General features: G+C 34.6%; 1 protein-coding gene, 1 long non-coding RNA gene and 1 pseudogene across 5 annotated transcripts; 1 reads left to right on the top strand and 2 right to left on the bottom strand.

Annotated features, from left to right (window-relative positions):
- On the bottom strand, positions 4,662-5,036 carry LOC109132887 (the record flags this gene model as incomplete). The annotated part of the gene is made up of 1 exon (XM_019245348.1): positions 4,662-5,036. A coding segment is annotated over one exon (375 nt), but the record flags the coding sequence as incomplete, so codon positions are not given.
- On the top strand, positions 8,058-16,673 carry LOC104787324. Of its 4 annotated transcripts, none has more exons than XR_767849.2 (6): positions 8,058-8,283; positions 8,412-8,847; positions 8,952-8,987; positions 9,111-9,144; positions 9,661-9,761; positions 16,313-16,673. It is a non-coding gene; the product is annotated as an uncharacterized LOC104787324 (long non-coding RNA). The 4 variants fall into 4 exon arrangements; XR_767848.2 differs by lacking the exon at positions 16,313-16,673 and adding an exon at positions 10,174-10,378 and having other exon boundaries at positions 8,944-8,987; XR_767847.2 differs by lacking the exon at positions 16,313-16,673 and adding an exon at positions 10,174-10,378 and having other exon boundaries at positions 8,059-8,283.
- Positions 17,056-18,957, bottom strand: LOC104789455 (annotated as a pseudogene).

Raw genomic sequence — 20,626 nt, 5'->3', positions numbered from 1 at the left:
GGGCAAGGAAGTGGTTCTCACAGGGAGAACACCAAGTGTAGAGGCGCGGTGGGCCCTAAACCACCACAACCTCCATGATTACAGCCTGCTGGAACTGTCAGGGTCTGGGCGTAGACCCTACAGTTTGATGCCTTAAGGAGATACATCGCCAGTATCTCCCGGACATGATATGCCTACTAGAAACAAAGCAAGGTGACAACAAAATTAAAGAGGTTGCTGATGATTTAGGTTACCATAGCTTTGTAACAGTTCCACCACAAGGTATGAGTGGTGGAATTGCAATCTTGTGGAAGAACTCTGTTAGTGTTTCAGTTATTTTCCTTTCTGCAAATCTTGTAGATATGCTCATTGCATTCAATGGAATCTCTTTCTATTGTTCGTTTGTGTATGGGTATCCAGAACCAAGTATGAGACATTTTCTTTGGGAACAGTTAGAAGATTTGTCTGCTATAAGATCTGAACCATGGTTTTTGATAGGAGACTTTAACGACATAAAAGAGTAATGCAGAGAAGCAAGGAGGACCTCAAAGATCAGAGAGATCTTTTGCACCTTTCCGACACATGATAAGCACTTGTGACTTCCATGATCTAAAAGCTAAAGGAAATAGATTCTCATGGTATGGAAAGAGATACACTCATGAAGTCTGGTGCTGTTTGGATCGAGCTATGGCAAACAGTGAATGGTTAGCTATCTTTCCATCAGCCCAAGTTGAATATTTACCCTTTGAAAGTTCTGATCATCGGCCCATGATAGCCAGTATATGTCCTTTGTTGACTCAACGACCAAATACCTTCCAGTATGACATCAGAATGTTTCAGAGAGAGGGGTTCAGGAACAAGATAGTGGAAGCTTGGAAATCAGATGGACATTCAGTTAATCTATGTGAAAGGGTAAAGACAAGCAGACGTCATATGGCTAAATGGAAAAGAGAGAATCGCCTAAATGCTTTGGTTAGAATCAGGATTCTAAAACAAAAACTAGATCATGCTATCACTTCTGGGCTACCTACCAATGAGATTAATAGTATCAAATCAGAGTTGAATATTGCTTATGGTGAGGAGGAACATTACTGGAGGATTAAGAGTCGAATTAGTTGGATAAAGTTGGGAGATCGACACACAAAATTTTTCTATGCTTCAGCAAAACAGAGGATTGCAAGAAACCGGTTGACTGCAATAGAGGATGACAATGGTTTCATTTATAGTGGTGATGATAATATTGGAACAGTTGCAGCAGATTACTTTAAGGAACTATTCCGATCAACGAGAGACATTGATCGTAATTACACAGATGTATTTTTAGGATTCATACCGAAAGTAACTGCAGAGATGAACGCAGACCTTCAGAGAGCAGTAACAGAGGATGAAATCAAAAGAGCAGTATTCGACATTGGTCCACATAAAGCTCCAGGGCCAAACGGTATTACAGGCGCTTTCTATCAACAATTCTGGCCAGACATAAAAGATGAAATAATTGCAGAGGTCAAATATTTCTTTGAAGACGGCTCTTTGCGAGGTATGATGAATCATACTAACCTCTGCTTAATTCCAAAAATCAATATACCAAAGTCTATGAGTGATTTTAGGCCCATTGCTCTCTGCAATGTAAGCTATTTTTTATTTCAAAGATATTGGTCAACGGACTGAAGATACACCGAGACTCGATCATCTTAGAGACTCAAGCAGCCTTCATCCCTGGGAGAAACATTATGGATAATGTGATCATTGCTCATGAGATGGTTCCCTCATTGAAGAAAAGAAAAAGATGGGCTAACTCTTATATGACGGTAAAGACTGATATTTCAAAAGCTTATGATCGCATGGAGTGGCAATTTATATGCAATACGATGCAACATATGGGATTTGGAAACACATGGATCAATTGGTTAATGCAATGTGTGGAGTCAGTAAAACTATTGGTTCTGATTAATGGTGTTCCACTTGGACTAATAACTCCAGAACGAGGCCTCAGACAAGGAGACCCATTGTCTCCATATATATTTATCCTGTGTGCTGAGGTACTAAGTCATCTGCTCCAAAAAGCTGACCAAGAGAATAAGCTGAAAGGAATGAAGATCAGCACTATAGGACCTAAGATCAATCATCTACTTTTTGCTGATGATGCTTTGTTCTTTTGTCATGCACACACAAAATCCTGCTCAGCTATAATGAAAATCCTATCCGATTATGAACGACTACCGGAGCAAATCGGGAGGAAGAAAAAAGATGTATTCAATTATGTGGTGGAGCAGGTTAAACAAAGAACGAATGGTTGGTCACACAGATACCTATCATCAGCTGGAAAAGAAATTTTGCTAAAAACAGTCGCAATGGCGATGCCAGTCTACACTATGAATGTATTCAAGCTACCAAAAGGAGTTTATGAGGAAATAAACAGTGCATTAGCAAAGTTTTGGTGGAGTAAGAAAGGAGGACAACGATCAATGCATTGGTTCTCCTGGGATAGACTGAGTGTATCAAAGCAGAATGAAGGTCTTGGATTTAGGGACCTGGAGAACTTCAACTTGGCCTTGTTAGGAAAACAAATATGGCGAATATTAAAAGCTCCATCGAGTCTAGTAGCCAGATTTTTAAAAGCAAGGTACTTTCCTGATTCAAATATATTTAATGCTGGGAATGGTAATAAGTCATCTTTCATATGGAAGTCGCTACTAGAAGGTCGTGATTTGTTAAAGAAAGGGATGAGATTTTTGATTGGCAATGGTCAGATTACAAGTATCTTGGCAGACCCTTGGTTACCAACAAACCCACCACGGCCACCAAGGTGTAAGGAAGGTATTGAAACAGATTTGAAATATGTCAGTGAGCTTATGATTAATGAACAACCATATAGATGGAACATGGAGTTAATAGAAGAACTATTTGAGGAGGAAGATAAATTGTTGATACAACAGGTGAAACTAGGTCCTACAGACTGCTCAGATCTACTGGGGTGGCACTATATTGATTCAGGGTTCTATACGGTGAAATCAGGATACTGGTTAGCATGTAACCTCCCACCTGCAAACAACAGGGTAAGAGAAATCCCTGGTTCCCCAGTTTTAAAAAGAGCAATTTGGAAGATTCACACAGCCCCGAAGATTCAACATTTCCTTTGGAGAATGATATCACACGCCTTACCTACTGGTTCAATACTTATACAATGACGAATCACAACCTCATCACTATGTCAACGATGTCATCAAGGTGACGAAACTCCAGCACATCTATTTTTCGACTGTAACTACACACAAGAGCTATGGCGACGAAACAAATACTTGAATCAGATATTATGCTCTCCTATCACTTCATTTGAGACGAAGCGTCAAGCTATTATTGACTGTTACAATGATCAGTCACTTACAATGTTCGAGAGGCACTTTCCTTTATGGATGCTATGGAGAATATGGAGAAGCAGAAATCTTCTCATCTTTCAAAATAAAGTCATTACCTGGCAAAAAGACTTATGTTTGGCTGCAGATGAAACTAGAGAATGGATAGACAATTGGGCAGAGGTACTACTAACAAAACAGCGAAAAGAAACAGATCAACGTGGATCAGCAAGGAGATCAAAGTGGAAACGACCAGCAAATGGTTTTGTCAAATGCAATTATGACTGCAAATTCATTCATGATGGACATAATGGTCAATCAGCCTGGATTGCTCGAGATGATAAAGGATTTTACTTGACAGCAGAACAAACCAGACAAGGAACTGTTCACACAGTTTTGGAAGCAGAACTACAGAGTCTGACAACAGCTATGCGACAAATGTGGCTTAAAGGATATCAACAGGTTATCTTTGAAGGTTATAATGAAATGGTGGCGAAACTAGCAAATGGTGTAACAAAGAACTTCAGAGTGCATAACTGGGTACGGGAAGTCCACTTTTGGAAGAAAAAATTCAAAGAGGCAAGAATCCAATGGACAAGCAGGAACAATAACAAGGCAGTTGATTGTTTAGCAAAAACTCTTATCAATAATACTGATCCAAATGTTTCTCATTATCTTGTACCATCATGTATTGTAACTTTCCTCCATGAGGATTACATTTCTTCGTCATAATTGAATGAAAGAAAGCTGTTAAAAAAAAAACAAGCTCATTGAAAATAATTATTTTTTTTTCTCAGTAGAAACTAGAAAGCATATAATATCGCTTGAAGCTTTACCATAAAGTTATAAACCGGTCACATATATGGTGTTATGACATATTTAAAGGATTTATGAAAACACTTCCAAATTCTGAATCATTGCAAGATAAAATTTATAATGGATTCCATGTTTGATGAGCACTTGAACGATGTTATTCATGTTAACTAAAGGATAACTAAACAACGGTTAGAAAAAAAAAGATAAAACTTCTCAAATGCTATTATTATATGTTGATTTTTTTTTTTGGGATTTGAACATGTTGAATTAGCTAAATTATTAATGTAAAACTTTTGAGATCAAAGTTTGGGTTCTACAATAGTTTTCAAAAGAAAACAGTTTGTGTATTCATGTCAACTACGGATAACTAAACAACGGTTAAAAAAAAGATAAACATCTCAAATACTATTATAATATCGTTGTATTTTTTTTTTGGGAGTTGAACATGTTAAATTAGCTAAATTATTATAAAATTTTAGAAAATTAAAAAACGACATATTATAAATTTAAAGTCTATTTTAGAGTAGGAGGGGCTGCACCAGCACCAGCAGTTCTTGAACATTGTTCTTTTAGCATACGAGGAAAAAACGGATTAAATGGAATTTTTGGCATGCAATTAGCTTCTGCATCCAAGAATGCTTCGCAACAAGCAGGATCTATGTTACCGAACTTTCCAGTGAATATCGATTGAGCAATCTTTGTAACACATCCAGGAATATCCATCAATACTGACCAACATTTTGTTATATCATGTAATCCTGGCACACCTGGAATTGGTTGAAATGGAAATGGAAAAGGAAACGGTGCTGGAAACTGTGGTAGTTGAACATTTACTGAGACTACAATGCATACAGCTGCCAGAAGAAAAACAACATTTTTGATAGATAAACGATAGTAAAGCAGATGTTTATTTATATGGGAAGAAATAAAGTTACCGTATTAATTACGTTGACGAAACGTCTTTGAATTTAATTTAGCCCTTCATAGTATACTTAAGTTGATAAATTTTAAGTTTTAACTTGTATCGCCAAATATATGTTTAACTAGGTACCAATCCGCACTATATGCGGGATAAATAAATTTAAAGAAAATATTATGAGTAAAATTATTATTTAAGATTTAAGATACGTTTGTATAAAACAAAATATGTAAATAATTTTTTTTTTCGTTTATTCAAATTTGCATTTACTTTCTGTAATATTTGTTTCACCCGTGAAATATTTGATTTTGCAAAAGAATTTTTAGATGGTGTAGAGAGTTTTGATGTTTTTTTGTGGTTCTAAAATCAAATTCATGTTTCTCATTATTATCAACATCATTATGCTATTAAACAGATAAAACATAAATTTTTAGACTAATCAATTTAGTTTAAACTAATCCTAAGTTTAAAAAATGCAATGAGAAAACTAAATAAAATTGGTAAATAAATGAATAATTTTTTTTATTGTTTGTGAAATAGAATTTACTTCTAATAATTAAATATTTTATATGAATACATTTCTGAATTTTAATTGTTGATTAAATCTTTCATTTTTTAAAAACTAATTAAAAAAACATTACCTTATATATGTTATTGATTGACATATTTATGTAAAATAGTAATGAAATGTAAATGCATTTATTAAAAAAGACACAGAAGCTACGTGAGTGCGACATATCAGCTTTTTGTGTGAGAGTGCTTCGCTATTAATATATAGGGGAAATTAAAAAAAACATTACCTTATATATGTCATTGATTGACATATTTATGTAAAATAGTAATGAAATGTAAATGCATTTATTAAAAAAGACACAAAAAGCTACGTGAGTGCGACACATCAGCTTTTTGTGTGAGAGTGCTTCTCTATTAATATATAGGAAATGTTTAATGCTCCATACGTTTTTGAATGATGAACGATTTTTCTTATTATATGGAATGAAAAACTCATGTATTAGATCTTGCCTAGCCGTTTTATAAATTTAGCAACCAATAAACCAGTTTACATTTAAAAAAAAAAAATTGAATCGATCTTATTCAGATTTGGTTTCTAAAAGTTCCATACACTTGATGAACTTTTGGAAGTTTTCACTAGGGGGTGAGATTTTTGTGCCCATATGTTGTTAGCATTAGTATCATGAGAACCTGAAAGGTGAACTGTGAATTGATTGTAGGTCTAGTACACTTGGAAGTATAGCTTCCGCTTGATAGAATCATAGAACAGACTCATTCGTACCCATGTTTGCAACTGAAATTGTAAATGCCTTTACGGCTCAGCTTGGGTGGGCTTATGATACATTTCAGTTCAGCTAGACGGATTTAACTATCTGGCTTGTTCCCTTTTTCTAACCATTCACATAAAAACTAAGACCTGTTGGCAGTTTTAGTTGTGGCTGTGACTTGAGTTTTTTTTTTTTGGAAGTGTTCTTTAATGGTTTCTATTCTAAAACAAGAATCATACTTTCAAAATAACTTTCACGCAGCTTAGATAATGAGGCTCGACAAAATCGTAGAGTATGATTTTGTAGTCTTGAAGAGTGACCGAATATATCATTGAATAATCGAGAAAACATTGTTATATACTTATATTGCATATAATATCATAAAATCAACTTTATTGTTTAACTAAAACTAAAACGAATAAATGGTTTAAAACATAACACTATTTTAATAATTCTACTTTGTGGTAGGAGGAACAGCGCCAGTAGTTCTTGAGCATTGGTCCTTCAACATAGGAGGGAAAAATGGATTAACCGGAAATTTTGGGATGCAATTGGCTTCGACATCCAAAAATACTTTGCAGCAAGCTGGATTTATACTACCAAACTTTCCAGTGATTAACGATTGAGAAATCTCAGCAATGCATCCAGAATATCCATCAACGTTGACCAACATTTTGTTATATCAAGAAATTCTGGTATATTAGGACTCGGTTGGAATGGAAATGGTAGCTGAGCATTTACCGAAACCACAATGCATACAACCGCCACAAGACAAATCACGTTTTTGCTAGCCATTATGAAGGAAATAGGAAGATTCAAATATAATATTGGTACAAATGATTCTTTCTCGAGTATGTTTTTGAATGATACGAACCTCACTTATATTTATAGGGGAAGAAATGAGAATTGGTATTAGCTAGTAGTGGTTTTGAAACGTTAGTGGGCTTTTATTAGGTAATTTAATTAGCAGTTTCGTTTTTATCTCCAGTTTAATTAGCAGACTAGGAATAGACCGCACATACGTGCGGAATTATATTTAATAAAATATATTTAAATGAAGTTTTAAAAATTTATAATAAATTTCACTTAAACCTTAATCGGATCCGCACGCACGTATGAGATGATATTTGTAAAACAAATTTATTATACATTTTAAGACATAATTGGTTTAAACACAACAGTTATAGTAGTTTGTGAAAGCGAGCATTTGCAGTTTGAAGCCTGATTCAGCGGTTTTAAAATGGGTGTGTTTCTTAGAAACCTAAGACCGGTTGATCAGCGAGTACAATAATAGATGATGAAAAAATTATTATCAAAACAAATGCAATTTATAATTATAAAGCTTTATAAACACCAAACACTATATTTATGAACAAACAGAAAAATAATAATAATAATTAGATAATTATTCAAAAATTAGAAAATTAATTTTTATAGTAAAAAGAAAAATAATTATTCATCTCAAAAGAATAAAGTTAGAAAATAATTAGTTTTTAAGAATTATAGTGAAATACAAATATATCCCTACATCTTGATGAAATAGAAGGATAATAATAATCTTGACTTAAACTATCTAATTTAATAACCGTGAAGTCCTCCATATTATAAATTTAAAGCGAAGTCTTTTATATACAAAAGTTTCCACATATTTATTATACTAATGTCACAAAATAACTAAATTCACTTAAATTTACTACTTTGGCTTAAACAAAACAAAAGGACCCTAAAACTCATTTGGGCCTTACACAACTTCTCTTGTAGTCGCTGACTCTACTACTTCTTCCTCATATTTTTAATCTCTTCTTCCTCTCGAATCTCTTTTGTTTAATCCCCTAATTGCAGTTAGGGATTTGATCCCCTTTGTTCCTTGATCTTTATCCCTTGATTCTTTTGAGCCGTGGACATGTTCCTCCTACAGCATGTGCAAAGCTCACTGGTAAGTTCTTCTGCAGCTCCCTCATAGTACTACTAAAATCAATATGATTTTTGAGTTCTGGCCAAGTCATCGAATTTTCAGATTCGATTCTCATTTCAGATTTTTCTTCCTTCTCATTTGTCTTCCAGGTACATGATGCTTCTTCCTCTGCATGTGACCGTTTTGAATGACCCAGCTTGTCGATTGCTTCATTTGCTGGCATGCTTGTAGCTTCTTAATCTCGTTCTCCATCAGATATACATACTCTTGATCTTTAGGGATTGATCTTCTCTCTAGCCTTCTTTTCAGCAAACAACATGAGCTGGTTTTTCGTCTTTCTCATCCAATTTTTAATGGATTTCACACATGTAATTTCTTGCCTTTCTCTGTTTTCTTCTCTTGCCTGATTTGATTTTGAGTAAATTTTGAACTTATAGCCTCTTTGAATTTATTTTTGCGAGGTATGTGTTTACTAGAGTTGCCAACTTGACACTCTTTCTTATCCATCTCTACCATTTTTCCTTGTTCTTCTCTCCCTTGGACTGGTTCCTTTTACAAACAACCACAGCTTAGCTTAGCTTAATTGTAAGTTTGCTTTCTCCCTCAACGGTTTCCAAATTCTCTTTGGAATCGTCACTTTCTCTTGTTTGATTTCTCTTTGATTTCAATGGGGTCTTTGAGACATGTAGAAGAGCTGCGTAACTCTGATCTCCCTATTACTCTCGGTATTTTCCATGAAACGAACTTCCTCTCTGTTCCTCTTTCTAACTTTTCCTTCAGTGAGTTTCTTCAACATTCCTCTGTTTATCTTTCAACCCAATTACATGTACAACTCCTCTTCCTTGCAGGAATATGGGATTATGCTGGCTATATATATACTTGGTAAGTTAATAACGTTTCATATCTATCCCATGAATCAAGCTTTTAATTTTATCTCCTATTTGAGTTAATAGTATTCCATAAAATTAGTTTTATGACCACTCTTAAAAATTCAAACAACAAATATTATTAATCACCCAACCATTATTGATTTTAGTACACTTATGTCCAACATTCTCGATCCTTGCATTTTTTTCTTCATAGTCACTTTGATAGTTGTTGTAAAACACCGAGCTGAAAATTCAAAGCTGGGAATTTTGTTAAAGTGTGTCTCTATACAGTTTAATAGAATGTAATTCATCCAGAAAACTAAAACCCACTTACACATCTTTCTCATCTTTACTTTCAAGTATTGATGATGAGTTATTACAAAGCTTTACACATAATAATATTTAACCCTCCAGACATGCTATGATTGTACCTGTAATAAGATTTGTGAGTATTTGAATATGATGTTTTAAAAAAGAATAATCACTCTATAAACTCATCTCACCGATGCTTGTTGGTTATGATTTTCAGGTATGCACTTCAACTCATTATGTTGGACATCACACTCTGAAGAATGCATCAATGCTAGATATTCAGTGATACTATCATTGGCGGCCATCTATACTATTAAGGTGACTTTCTGGTTTGTTACTTTAGGTTTGATGTGTTTGGTTGTGTATGTCATCTTCTTTGGTTATATAGTAGTAATGGAGCTGATTTGTTGCGATGATAGGAATAAAATAAATCATTGTTCGTGTTAAGATTAATTAGTCAAATATTCTATGTTATCAACTAAAGATTTTCAATTAATGTTTTGTAATTTGTTTCCGTTTGATATGTTATTATGGAGGATGTTTAAGGATTTTATAATCTATTTTTAAAAAATTTTGAATGTTGATTGATAGAGTCGGATTTTGTTAGTTTCGGAAAGGGGTAAGTTTTGGATTTTAATATATTTGATTTGGGGATTTGGAGTTTAAATGTCATAAATACTATTGATCTGAATATTCTTTCTCCCTAATTATCTTTTCAAATTGCTTATAGGTGTCGTGAGTAATCACCGATTGGAAACTCTGATAATCCATCCAAGATCCGAATAATTTTAGCCCGGGTCATGGAAGGTCCGCGTCTTTTTACGCGATCAGATTACCATTGTGTCCCTAAATTTCTTTTTCCTTGTTCTTTTGATTTTTTGACGTGAGGGCAAGATATGGAATACTCGTTTTTATATATATTTTTTTATTCCTTAGTGTACTCCCCAATTAATAGTATAGATTCTAAAACTGTAACACCCGTATTCTAAAGAAAAGTGGAAGAAACGATCAATTTATGTGAAATCATGAAATTGCACGGTTTGGTTTAAGTTCACCCGGTTTAGAGCCTGTTTTGGGAAACCCTAAGTGATGTATTTATAATTATATGGACGCCTCTTCTCTCTATTTGGTCGTGGCTGTTATTCAATACTTGTGTTGAAAGGAAGAAAAAGATAGAGAGAGAGGAGAGAGCCTATTGTGGTGTGAAGAAGATTAATAGAGAAGGAGCAGAATCGTTAGGGTTTGGGAAGAAACAGTTTCGATATATCAAATTGTTGTCAAAGGTAATGAAATTTGGTAGATTTATTCTCAAGCCTTTCATCGTCATTCTCCTTTTTACAGAAGTGGATTTGGATTTAAATTCGATGATTTATTGACAGTTTCGTGAGACACGTTTTCTCAGACGTGAATTGGGACCATTGGTGATTGTAAATGAGATCATGGTCTCGTCTGGTTTCTGATCGGCACGAGATTTAGTGGAAAGCGTTGTGACGTTTCAGACTAGCTTTTCACAGGAGGAATTTGATAGTTAACGGTTGGTTTTTATTTTAGGGTTTCGTCTTTAAGATTGTTCTTTTCTGATGTTTCTATCCAGTTTGCTTCAAGGTTGTTTTTGGTTGTGTTACTTGTTGTAGGACGTTTCTGTACTTTTTCAGACGCAAGGAGAATTTCTCCTGGTTGTATTTGTTGTTAGAATCAGCTTGATAAGATGAGTGCGTGATCATGAGCTTATCTGCGCGATTGGGTTGTATGACTTATTTTGTGTGATGATATGTAGGTGTGGTGAATGTGTTATTGGGTGACTTTTGAAATGACTGGTTTGTTATGTTTTATTTGTGGTTATACTCTCAATTTTCTTGTGTGTATAGGTTGTAGATGGGAGGATCGCCTCACTGGGTATTTCTGGTAATACTCACGCATCTTAATTGTTGTTTGTGGTGCAAGTAATGAATGTTTAGCGTGGAATCATGGCAATGAGGAGGAGGATGATCTAGGGTCTCGGTTTTGTGATGTTGGTTTTTAGTGTTTGTGTTGATGGAACCTTGGATAGAGTTATGTTAGGTTGTTTGATAGAATGGTTAGGAATGTTACTGCATTGATGATATGTTGGTTCTGTATTGTTGGTATGTTTCCGCTGTGCATGTTGGTTGTTGTTGGTTTATTGTTGAATTGTGGTTTGGTTGGTTTAATTAAGTAGTATGAGATTCTTAATTATATATTTTATTTATCTTTAAAAAAATGGGTCGGGTTAGTTTCAATTTTGTATCAGAGCCTTTACGGTTCTAGGATGGTTTAGAGTGGTTTAAGGAAATTTAATTGGTTGAATTATTTTCCTATTGTTGGATGCATGATGTTGTGTGATGAAATTGATTATGAGTAGTTAGTCAATTTGCATGTGGTATGGAGTCCTAGTATCATCCTCTTCGAGCCTTCAATGAGATTCCACGGTAAGTTGTTTTATGTGTTGTTAGTTCTGTAGTGTTTTTAGCTTCTGTACGGGAGGTGCAGTTGGCTATTGACAAGTTGTTGGAAATTGGTGGATCATGCCGGTATCGGGAAATACCGTTGGCGGTGATTTGTGAAAGTGGATGTGTTGGAAAGGGATTTCCGAGAAGTTAAGTTGGACACTTACTTTGTCCAGGGTGGCTGAAGTGCCACTGTTTAACAAGATGAGGTGGTGTTCGGAGTACGAAATTTCCGTGAAGCGGTGGTGTTGAGGGAAGTTTCCTGAAATAGAAGTTTCTATAAGTGAAAAGTTTCCATAAATGGATAGTTTCTAAAAATGGAAAGTTTTTCGGGAAGTAGAACTTGTCCATTTTTTGGAAAGGGTGCAGGGGAACATCCAAAGTGGTTGAGATGTTTGGAGTGAGGTCTGGGGGTGGCCATGACAGTGATGATATTCTGGGAGAGATTATGGTGTTGGTAGGACATTGAGATGTTCTACGCGGATCATGGGGGTGGTCCCAGTTGGAGAAATGCTTATAGACATTATGACCGTTTGCTAAAGGGACGTGGGGTCCTGAACAAATCATGAGGAGATGGGGGTTCTCCTGAGGGAATGGGGGGTTCCCTAGATACTGATAGCTCGAAGGACTACAGTCTTGAGGGTGGCAGAGGAGATGGGGGTTCTCCTGGTACCAAGATCCCAAGGGTGAGACGGTACTGCTCGAAGACGGGAGGTCTGAGAATGAGATCGGTATGGCTTGAAGGTTGCGACCTAAGAGCAGATGAGTTGGGGGCAAAAGGGTCAAGGACGTGGGGATAAGCATTGTAATTGAATGTGGATTAAGGAGATTGACGGGGGTTCAATCTCAGGTCTCCTATTGTAATTGGATGTGGATTTAGGATATTGATGGGGGTTCAATCTCAGGTTTTTGGTTGAGACCGGATACGGATCTCAGGGTTGATGGGGGTTCAATCTCGGGGAAGGAGTTTATGTGTGTTGATTGGGAGGGTCTGGTTTATGTTGGTCAGGTAGGGGTCCGAGGGTGTGGTCGGTGTGCTTACTGGTGTTGCTGGAGGTCCAGCGGGTGTTGTGAGTGTGGCAACAGGTTTTGCTCAGACCGAGATGACCGTATTGCGGATTTACTGACAATGTTGTTGGAGAGGATTTAATAAGATGATTAGTTCTTATTGATTCTTGATGTGAAATGGATTAATGGATTATGCAATTTTGGAAATAGAAAATTTCTAAAAAATAGGAAGTTACTAAATATGGAAAGTGTTCGAGGAGTTAGAGCTTTACTATTTATGGAAAGTGTCGTTGCAAAAGGAAAATAGAAAGTTCCAGAAAAAGAAAGTTTCCTTAAATAGAAACGTTCAAGTAAAGGAAAGTTTCCATAAATAGAAGATTCTATGAATAGTTAGGACTTATCTATTTTTGGAAAGGGATGTGAAATGCCTGGAGTGGCGGGAATGTTCAGAGGTTGACCTGAAGAGTGGTCACAGATGAGATGATCAGTTCTCATAGATTTTTGATTGGTGGTGTCACGGTGCTATGAGATATGCGGGTTCTAAAAATGGGAAGTTTTATGAATAGTTAAGGCTTACCTATTTAAGGAAAGTGTGGTTGCAAACAAATAGAAAGTTCTATGAATAGTTAGAACTTGTCCATTTTTGGAAAGGGCGTGTGTAAACACCCGAATGGTTGAGATGTTTTAGAGTTGGCCTGAAGAGTGGTCATGGTGATGGTGATATTCCGGTGAGAGAATATGATGGTTGGTAGGACATTGCGATGTTTTACGTGAATCACGGGAGGTAGTTCTGGTCGTGAGATGCTTATAGAGGTTAGGACTTGTTTGCTCATGAGGAGATTATTAGTTCTCCTGGGGAGATGATTAGTTTTCCTGAGGGGATGATTAGTTCCCCTGGTGCACCGCGGGCTTGACGGGTTGCGACCCTGAGAGCGGCAGAGGAGATGATTAGTTCTCCTAGGGGATGATTAGTTCCCCGGAGGGGATGAGTTCCCCTGGTACCGAGATCTCGAGGGTGACGTTCCGAGAGTGAGATGGTATGGCTCGAGGATGACGGTCTGAGAGTGCAGGTAGTGCAGTTCGAAGGTTGCGACCTAAGAATGTATGAGTGAGAGAGCAAACAATGTCTAGAACGTGGTTATGAGCGTAGTGACTGGATGTAGACCTCAGAGGTCGAGATTGATCTCGTGTTTTGGGTTGTCCTGACTAGTGGGGTCAGGGTTATGTGGACCGTTGGGTCATATGGATGTGCGGGCTGTCGCGACAGTTGCACGGAAAACCTTGACTGACGGTATTCAGTCCGGTCGAGGAATGTGCGGGCCGTAGTGACGGTTGCACGGAAGTCCTTGGTGGAGGGACGGTGTTGTATTTTGTTAGAGGGGAAGAATTGTAACACTCGTGTCCCAAAGAAAAGTGGAAGAAACGATCAATTTATGTGAAATCATGAAATTGCACGGTTTGGTTTAAGTTCACCCGGTTTAGAGCCAGTTTTGGGTAATCCTAAGTGATGTATTTATAATTATATGGACGCCTCTTCTCTCTATTTGGTCGTGGCTGTTATTCAATACTTGTGTTGAAAGGAAGAAAGAGATAGAGAGAGAGGAGAGAGCCTATTGTGGTGTGAAAGAGATTAAAGGAGAAGGAGCAGAATCGTTAGGGTTTGGGAAGAAACAGTTTCGATATATCAAATCGTTGTCAAAGGTAACGAAATTTGGTAGATTTATTCTCAAGCCTTTCATCGTCATTCTCCTTTTTACAGAAGTGGATTTGGATTTAAATTCGATGATTTATTGGCAGTTTCGTGAGACACGTTTTCTCAGACGCGAATTGAGTCCATCGGTGATTGTAACTGAGATCGTGGTCTCGTCTGGTTTCTGATCGGCACAAGATTTTTTGGAAAGCGTTCGTGACGTCTCGGACTAGCTTTTCACCGGAGGGATTTGATAGTTAACGGTTGGTTTTTATTTTAGAGTTTTGTCTTTAAGATTGTTCTTTTCTGATGTTTCTGTCCAGTTTGCTTCAAGGTTGTTTTTGGTTGTGTTACTTGTTGTAGGACGTTTCTGGACTGTTTCAGACGTAAGAAGAATTTCTTCTGGTTGTATTTGTTGTTAGAATCAGCTTGATAAGGTGAGTGCGTGACCATGAGCTTATCTGAGCGATTGGGTTGTATGACTTGTTTTGTGTGATGATATGTAGGTGTGGTGAATGTATTATTGGGTGACTTTTGAAATGACTAGACTGGTTTGTTATGTTTTATTTGTGGTTATACTCTCAATTTGCTTGTTATTGTTGGTTTATTGTTGAATTGTGGTTTGGTTGGTTTAATTAAGTAGTATGGGATGCTTAATTATATATTGTAATTATCTTTAAAAAAACGGGTCGGGTTGTTTCAAAAACTGAAGTAGAGTCAAAATCCCCTCTATTATACGACATTACGACATTAATTAGAAAGTATTCAGAGTTGAGCATATATTAGATTTTATTATTATTTATATTTTATATTGTATTTGTTTGTTAAATATTGGATGTTTTTCCAAATAGAAGAATAACTAAATTACTCGAATATTTGTGCAGGTAAATGTTTATATTAGTTTTTTAACCCGCAATATATTTTATGACCATTTGTTTGTTATATTTAGTTTGTTTTGTTTAGTGTTTAAAATTCTATTTTGATTTTTAATTATTATAACAAAAAAATAAGGGATCTAAATACATAGTAAGTCATTTATACGCTATGATTAAGTCACATTTTTCCTAATGATTTAATTATTTTACACAATCTTATCTAAATCAACTTAATTTTTCTATGTAAAATATTCTAATATTAATAGTGTTGACAAATAATAAAATGAGGATTTAACTCGTGTTAGCATAAATTTGATAATATTTTATTAATTCTAACATGTCCTCTTTATAACCCATCTATTATATAACCATATTATATAGTATTTTTTTAATTAATTTTACATATTCGTAATATTTTAAAATTTTATTCAGTTTATGTATATTAATTATAATATTTAAATAAATATGAATCAAAGTTCTTCTTACATTAAGAATCAAAGCTCACAGGTTTTGGAAAACAAAATAGAAACCAAATTGTTGTTTTCTTTGTTTACAAAGGATTCAAAGATGAAATATCTTCAATACACAACAGAAGGTGTCGTTAAATATAGTATAGTTTTTATTTCCATATTATTATGCTGTAATATGCTGTATTTTTTTTTAGTTGGAATGGTATGTAAAATATTTAGGAAATAAAATCTGAAGTAATGCTATTTTGGTTTTTAGGGATTAACTTTGTAAATAAGTTTTTAAATAAGTACAAATAAAATGGTAGAACTTAAAATAATGTACTTAAAAAAAATATATATATGTGATTTGATGTATATACAGCAAAATTGTCACACGCCTACTCACCTTTAGAAGAGGAAGCAAAAGCAATGTTGGTTGCATTACAACAATCTTGGATAAGAGGTTACACTGCAATCATAATGGAAGGGGATTGCGAAGTTTTAGTGAACATCATCAATGGCCGAACACGACACAGACAGCTGATTAACATCCTTGAAGATTTTAAAGTTTTGGATTTCAAAATTTCAATCCTTTAGCTCTGTTTTTACTAAGAGAAAGTGTAATAATGCAGCTCACTTATTAGTCCAGTTGGGATGTAATTCTTATATTTTTTATGCAGAGTCTGTAATCAAGCCATTGTGGCTCCATGAACAATTATGTATTGATCAGCCTTAATTCAATATAAGAACCATTTGAGTAAAAAAAAAAAGATATGTGATTCGATCGGGGGAGATGAAATATAACCGAAGGCCTTTATTCAAACCGGAATAGCTAAGAATTAATCTATTAAAACCGGTTCATAATCTTTCATTTTGAACTTTAATTTGGTCGTGTTGGCTTGACCTTTAAGTTGGAGTACTGAATCCATGTTATTTGTTTTCAAGTTGGAGTCGTATAAAGTAATTTCTATCTTTTTCCTTCGAAAAAGGATTTTGAAGTTTATTAATAAGTAAGAGTTTTTTGTTAATTTCCTTGCTTCTCTGTATTAATTCCTCTCAAGGTTTCAACGAATTACATGAATACAAGAGAGTTTTGCATCCTTCAAGGTGTGTCTCTCACGCTTCTTAACTAGTAGAAATTAAAGGCTTCAAAAGTGGGTAATCTTCAAGTAGTTCCTTTTCTGACAAAACATCCTTCTCGTCTTGTGGTGTCCACAGTATTTCTACAGCCTGCAACGTTTTTATTTACAATAATCATTCATATATTAACAAGACTAAACCGTTCCCACATGATTGATGCTACTAATTACAGATACAAAGTCTGTCTCTTACCATAATATTGCTACTCGGAATCGATCCGAGTTTCTCCAAGGCGTCCTTCAGATCAGCAATTCCCTTTATTGTCTGGAGTTCACGTGGATACTGTGCTGCCTGCCACCAAGATGGTTACCTGAACATGTACAAGGCTTAATGTTAAACAGTTATTTAAAATCTAAAGTACAATAACCTAATGTATGTACCCACCCACGAAAACACATACTTGTTAAACAAGTCAAAAGTCTGATCGAGCTTCATTATTAATATACTCATGCTTTTTCAAGACCCGTTGAATAACTAAACTCACTACACTATCCCACTAAACTTTCAACTTTGGTGTGTTTCTATAAGTTTACCACAATATATTCATTGGTGACACCGCTAGCTTCCTCAATCTTTGAGCTCTGTCTCTTTATGCTATTCACGTTAACAAGCGTCTCCTCATCGAATTTTACGCGTTCTTGAATAGATAATTGATTAAATCGCGTCATTCCTTCTTCCAAACCATACTCCAGTTCCAACTGAAAAGTATATGATACAGACAGAGTTGTTTATTTCTGTATACATGTTCGCTGAGAATAATCATTGTATCACTAGTCCAGGTTAATGAATATACAGATCACACAAATCAGGCAAGAAAGAACGGAACCAGTGGACTTACTGATGAATAGCAAGAGATGCAATACTCCGGGTGTCTCATCAAAGCAAATGTTGCCTCTGTAGTAATAATACACCGGAAACAAAAAAACGAGTCACAAGAAAGAATAATTTGTAATCCCCAAAGTCTCTCAACTGAAAACAAACGTACGTTAGCACTTTATGTCTAAATAAGTAAACCCTTAAACCATCTTGTTTTAAATGAGCTATTTCTAAATAGTTCCACAAGTAGTGAACATAATCAAAGATGCAAAAGAAAATACACAGCATGTTCATTCTATATAAACACTAAACAAAAAAAAGTCATAATCAACCATTATTCATATAAAACAGATGAGGTTACCGTTTAAAACATAGCTTAGACCCGTTCGTGTGGATGTATCTGCAGTTTCAGCAAGGCTATTAAAATTTTGTTGTAAGGTCTTCGCTGAGCCCATCAACCCCACCTGACAGGATAACAGATTCAACATACCTCTGATGAGAAACTGCGCGCAGACGGATAAAGGTATACTACTTTTTTATTTAATACAAATTAGATCATTGGATTGGACAAACCGAAATATTCAACAGATAAAGTCATAGAAGACGAATGTTTAGAGTGATCACCTGTAGTTTAAAGATGCTAGTAGTGCTTGACCTGTGGCTTACATAGATATCACAGAATATACGACCGATAGGAATCATCAAAGTCACTCCAATCATTAAAATCAGTACGAAGGTGTTATATTCATCATTAGAATATGAAGACGAGTAGGAGTAGCAGTAGCTCGAAGAGGAAGAAGAGGAAGAAGAGCTCTTCGAGCTTCCAGAATTGGAAGAGACGGCACTACCGCCAATTCTACCATCGGACGCAGCTGAGGCGCAATAATTATGACCGCATAAAAAAAGCAGACCGAGCAAAACCGCGGCTGTAGCGGGCTTTTTCAGAGATTCTAAGGTTTTCTTGATGTGAATCACGATTTTCTCAGATGAGTTATTCCATATCTGAAGGCGATTCGTGTTGGATCTGACATATGTGTCCGAAAACGTGGATTGTTTATATTTCACGGCCATTTGAAGAGGAAGAAAATTTGATCGGAGTTGAGGTTTGGAGTAGAAAGAAAAACTAGGATCATGGTGAAGATGTTGCATATATAAAAAATATGGTTTCCATTGAAGCGGAGTTAGTTTTAGCAAAGTACAAGTAGCCACCATGATCGATATCGTTTGAAGCTAGAAATGGTGGCGCTAGGGTTTATTTCTTAGGGTATACTGTATTATTCTAAGACGTGAGATACGTTTGGAGGGAGTTTTGTCTGTCACCCGATTTAATTAATTCGGGTTATGTATAATGTGTCCGGAGTCAGAATAATTAATAGTGTAAACAAACAAAGTTTTTTTCACAATAAATGCTCGACATATGAATTAGTAACCATTAACAATACAATAGTCCAAAATTCTTCAATCTTTCCCAAAGAAAACATAATTCTTTAAATAAGAAAATTAACTACTAACTAGGATATATCCCGTGCTTAAAGCACGGGTTAACATTAAAAAAAAATATATAATATAATAATAAAATTATTATTATTATTATTTTTAATATTTTGTTTGAGATAATATTTATTTTTAATTGTTATGTAAATCTATTAGTCTATTTGAATACTAATTATTTTAGAATATTATAGTATTTTTTTTTGACGTATTATTACAGTTTTATATTTTTTATTTGTTGTATTTGCATCATTATTTTGTGAAATATAAAATAGTAATTTTAATATTATAATTGTGAGCAAATAAAAATTATTAATTTATCATCTATATAAATTTAGTTTTACCAATCCGCCAATGTGGAAATTAAAACACACATTTTTATATATTGAGTAATATATCTTCGTTTTAAAAAATTCAAATCACAACATATATAAAAAAATATGCAATTTATTTATTATAAATATTATATGAAAATTCTAAACAGTTTGTAAATAAAATAAAATAAAGATGTTAGGAGAATCATAATTTGAAATCTTAACAAAATTTTCGAATTTAGTTATTAAAAATAATTGTATTGTATACTTGGATATAAAATCTTAGTTTTTAAAATTCTGATTGGTTTATATATTTTTAAAAAAATTAATTAGTAATTTCGTCCATAATTTATTAGAGAGAAAAAATATTTTTTTAAGATTTTGTAATATTTGATCTGTGAGTATTTTTTATTTTTAATTAATTATATATATTTAAATTAGTTAATTAAGTTTAATAGATTTTTTCTAATGACAATTTAATGTAATTTTTTTACACATTTTAAGGTTAGTTTCATATTTGTACTTCTCAAAAAATGTAGTAGGATATATTGTTAATTACTAAGATATTATATTCCTTAAAAAAAATAACTGAACTATGTCGAGAATAGTCACGCAAATTACGACTTACCTAAATATGTAAAATTAACAGATTAGCAAAATTTTCGTAAATCAGTAAAGATGAAAAAGGAAAACTATACTTATATCCCAAGTATAACAAATTACGGTAATTCTAAATATATAACTTAACAAATTTATAAAATTATCGGCTACAGTGTTTCCAAAACTAGCAAGACAATATTACACCAAATAACTCCTCCTTACCATTATTATTTGCTCATTTACTGGCAAACTAAATAAGAGGTGTCCAACTATAAATATTTGGCTCGGCGAATACAATGTATCATACGATTTACACTGAAAAAACCTTAGAAATG

Source organism: Camelina sativa, chromosome 5, assembly GCF_000633955.1.
Source record: "Camelina sativa cultivar DH55 chromosome 5, Cs, whole genome shotgun sequence".
Classification (NCBI taxonomy): domain Eukaryota; kingdom Viridiplantae; phylum Streptophyta; class Magnoliopsida; order Brassicales; family Brassicaceae; genus Camelina; species Camelina sativa.
This window is presented reverse-complemented; position numbering and strand designations above follow the sequence as displayed.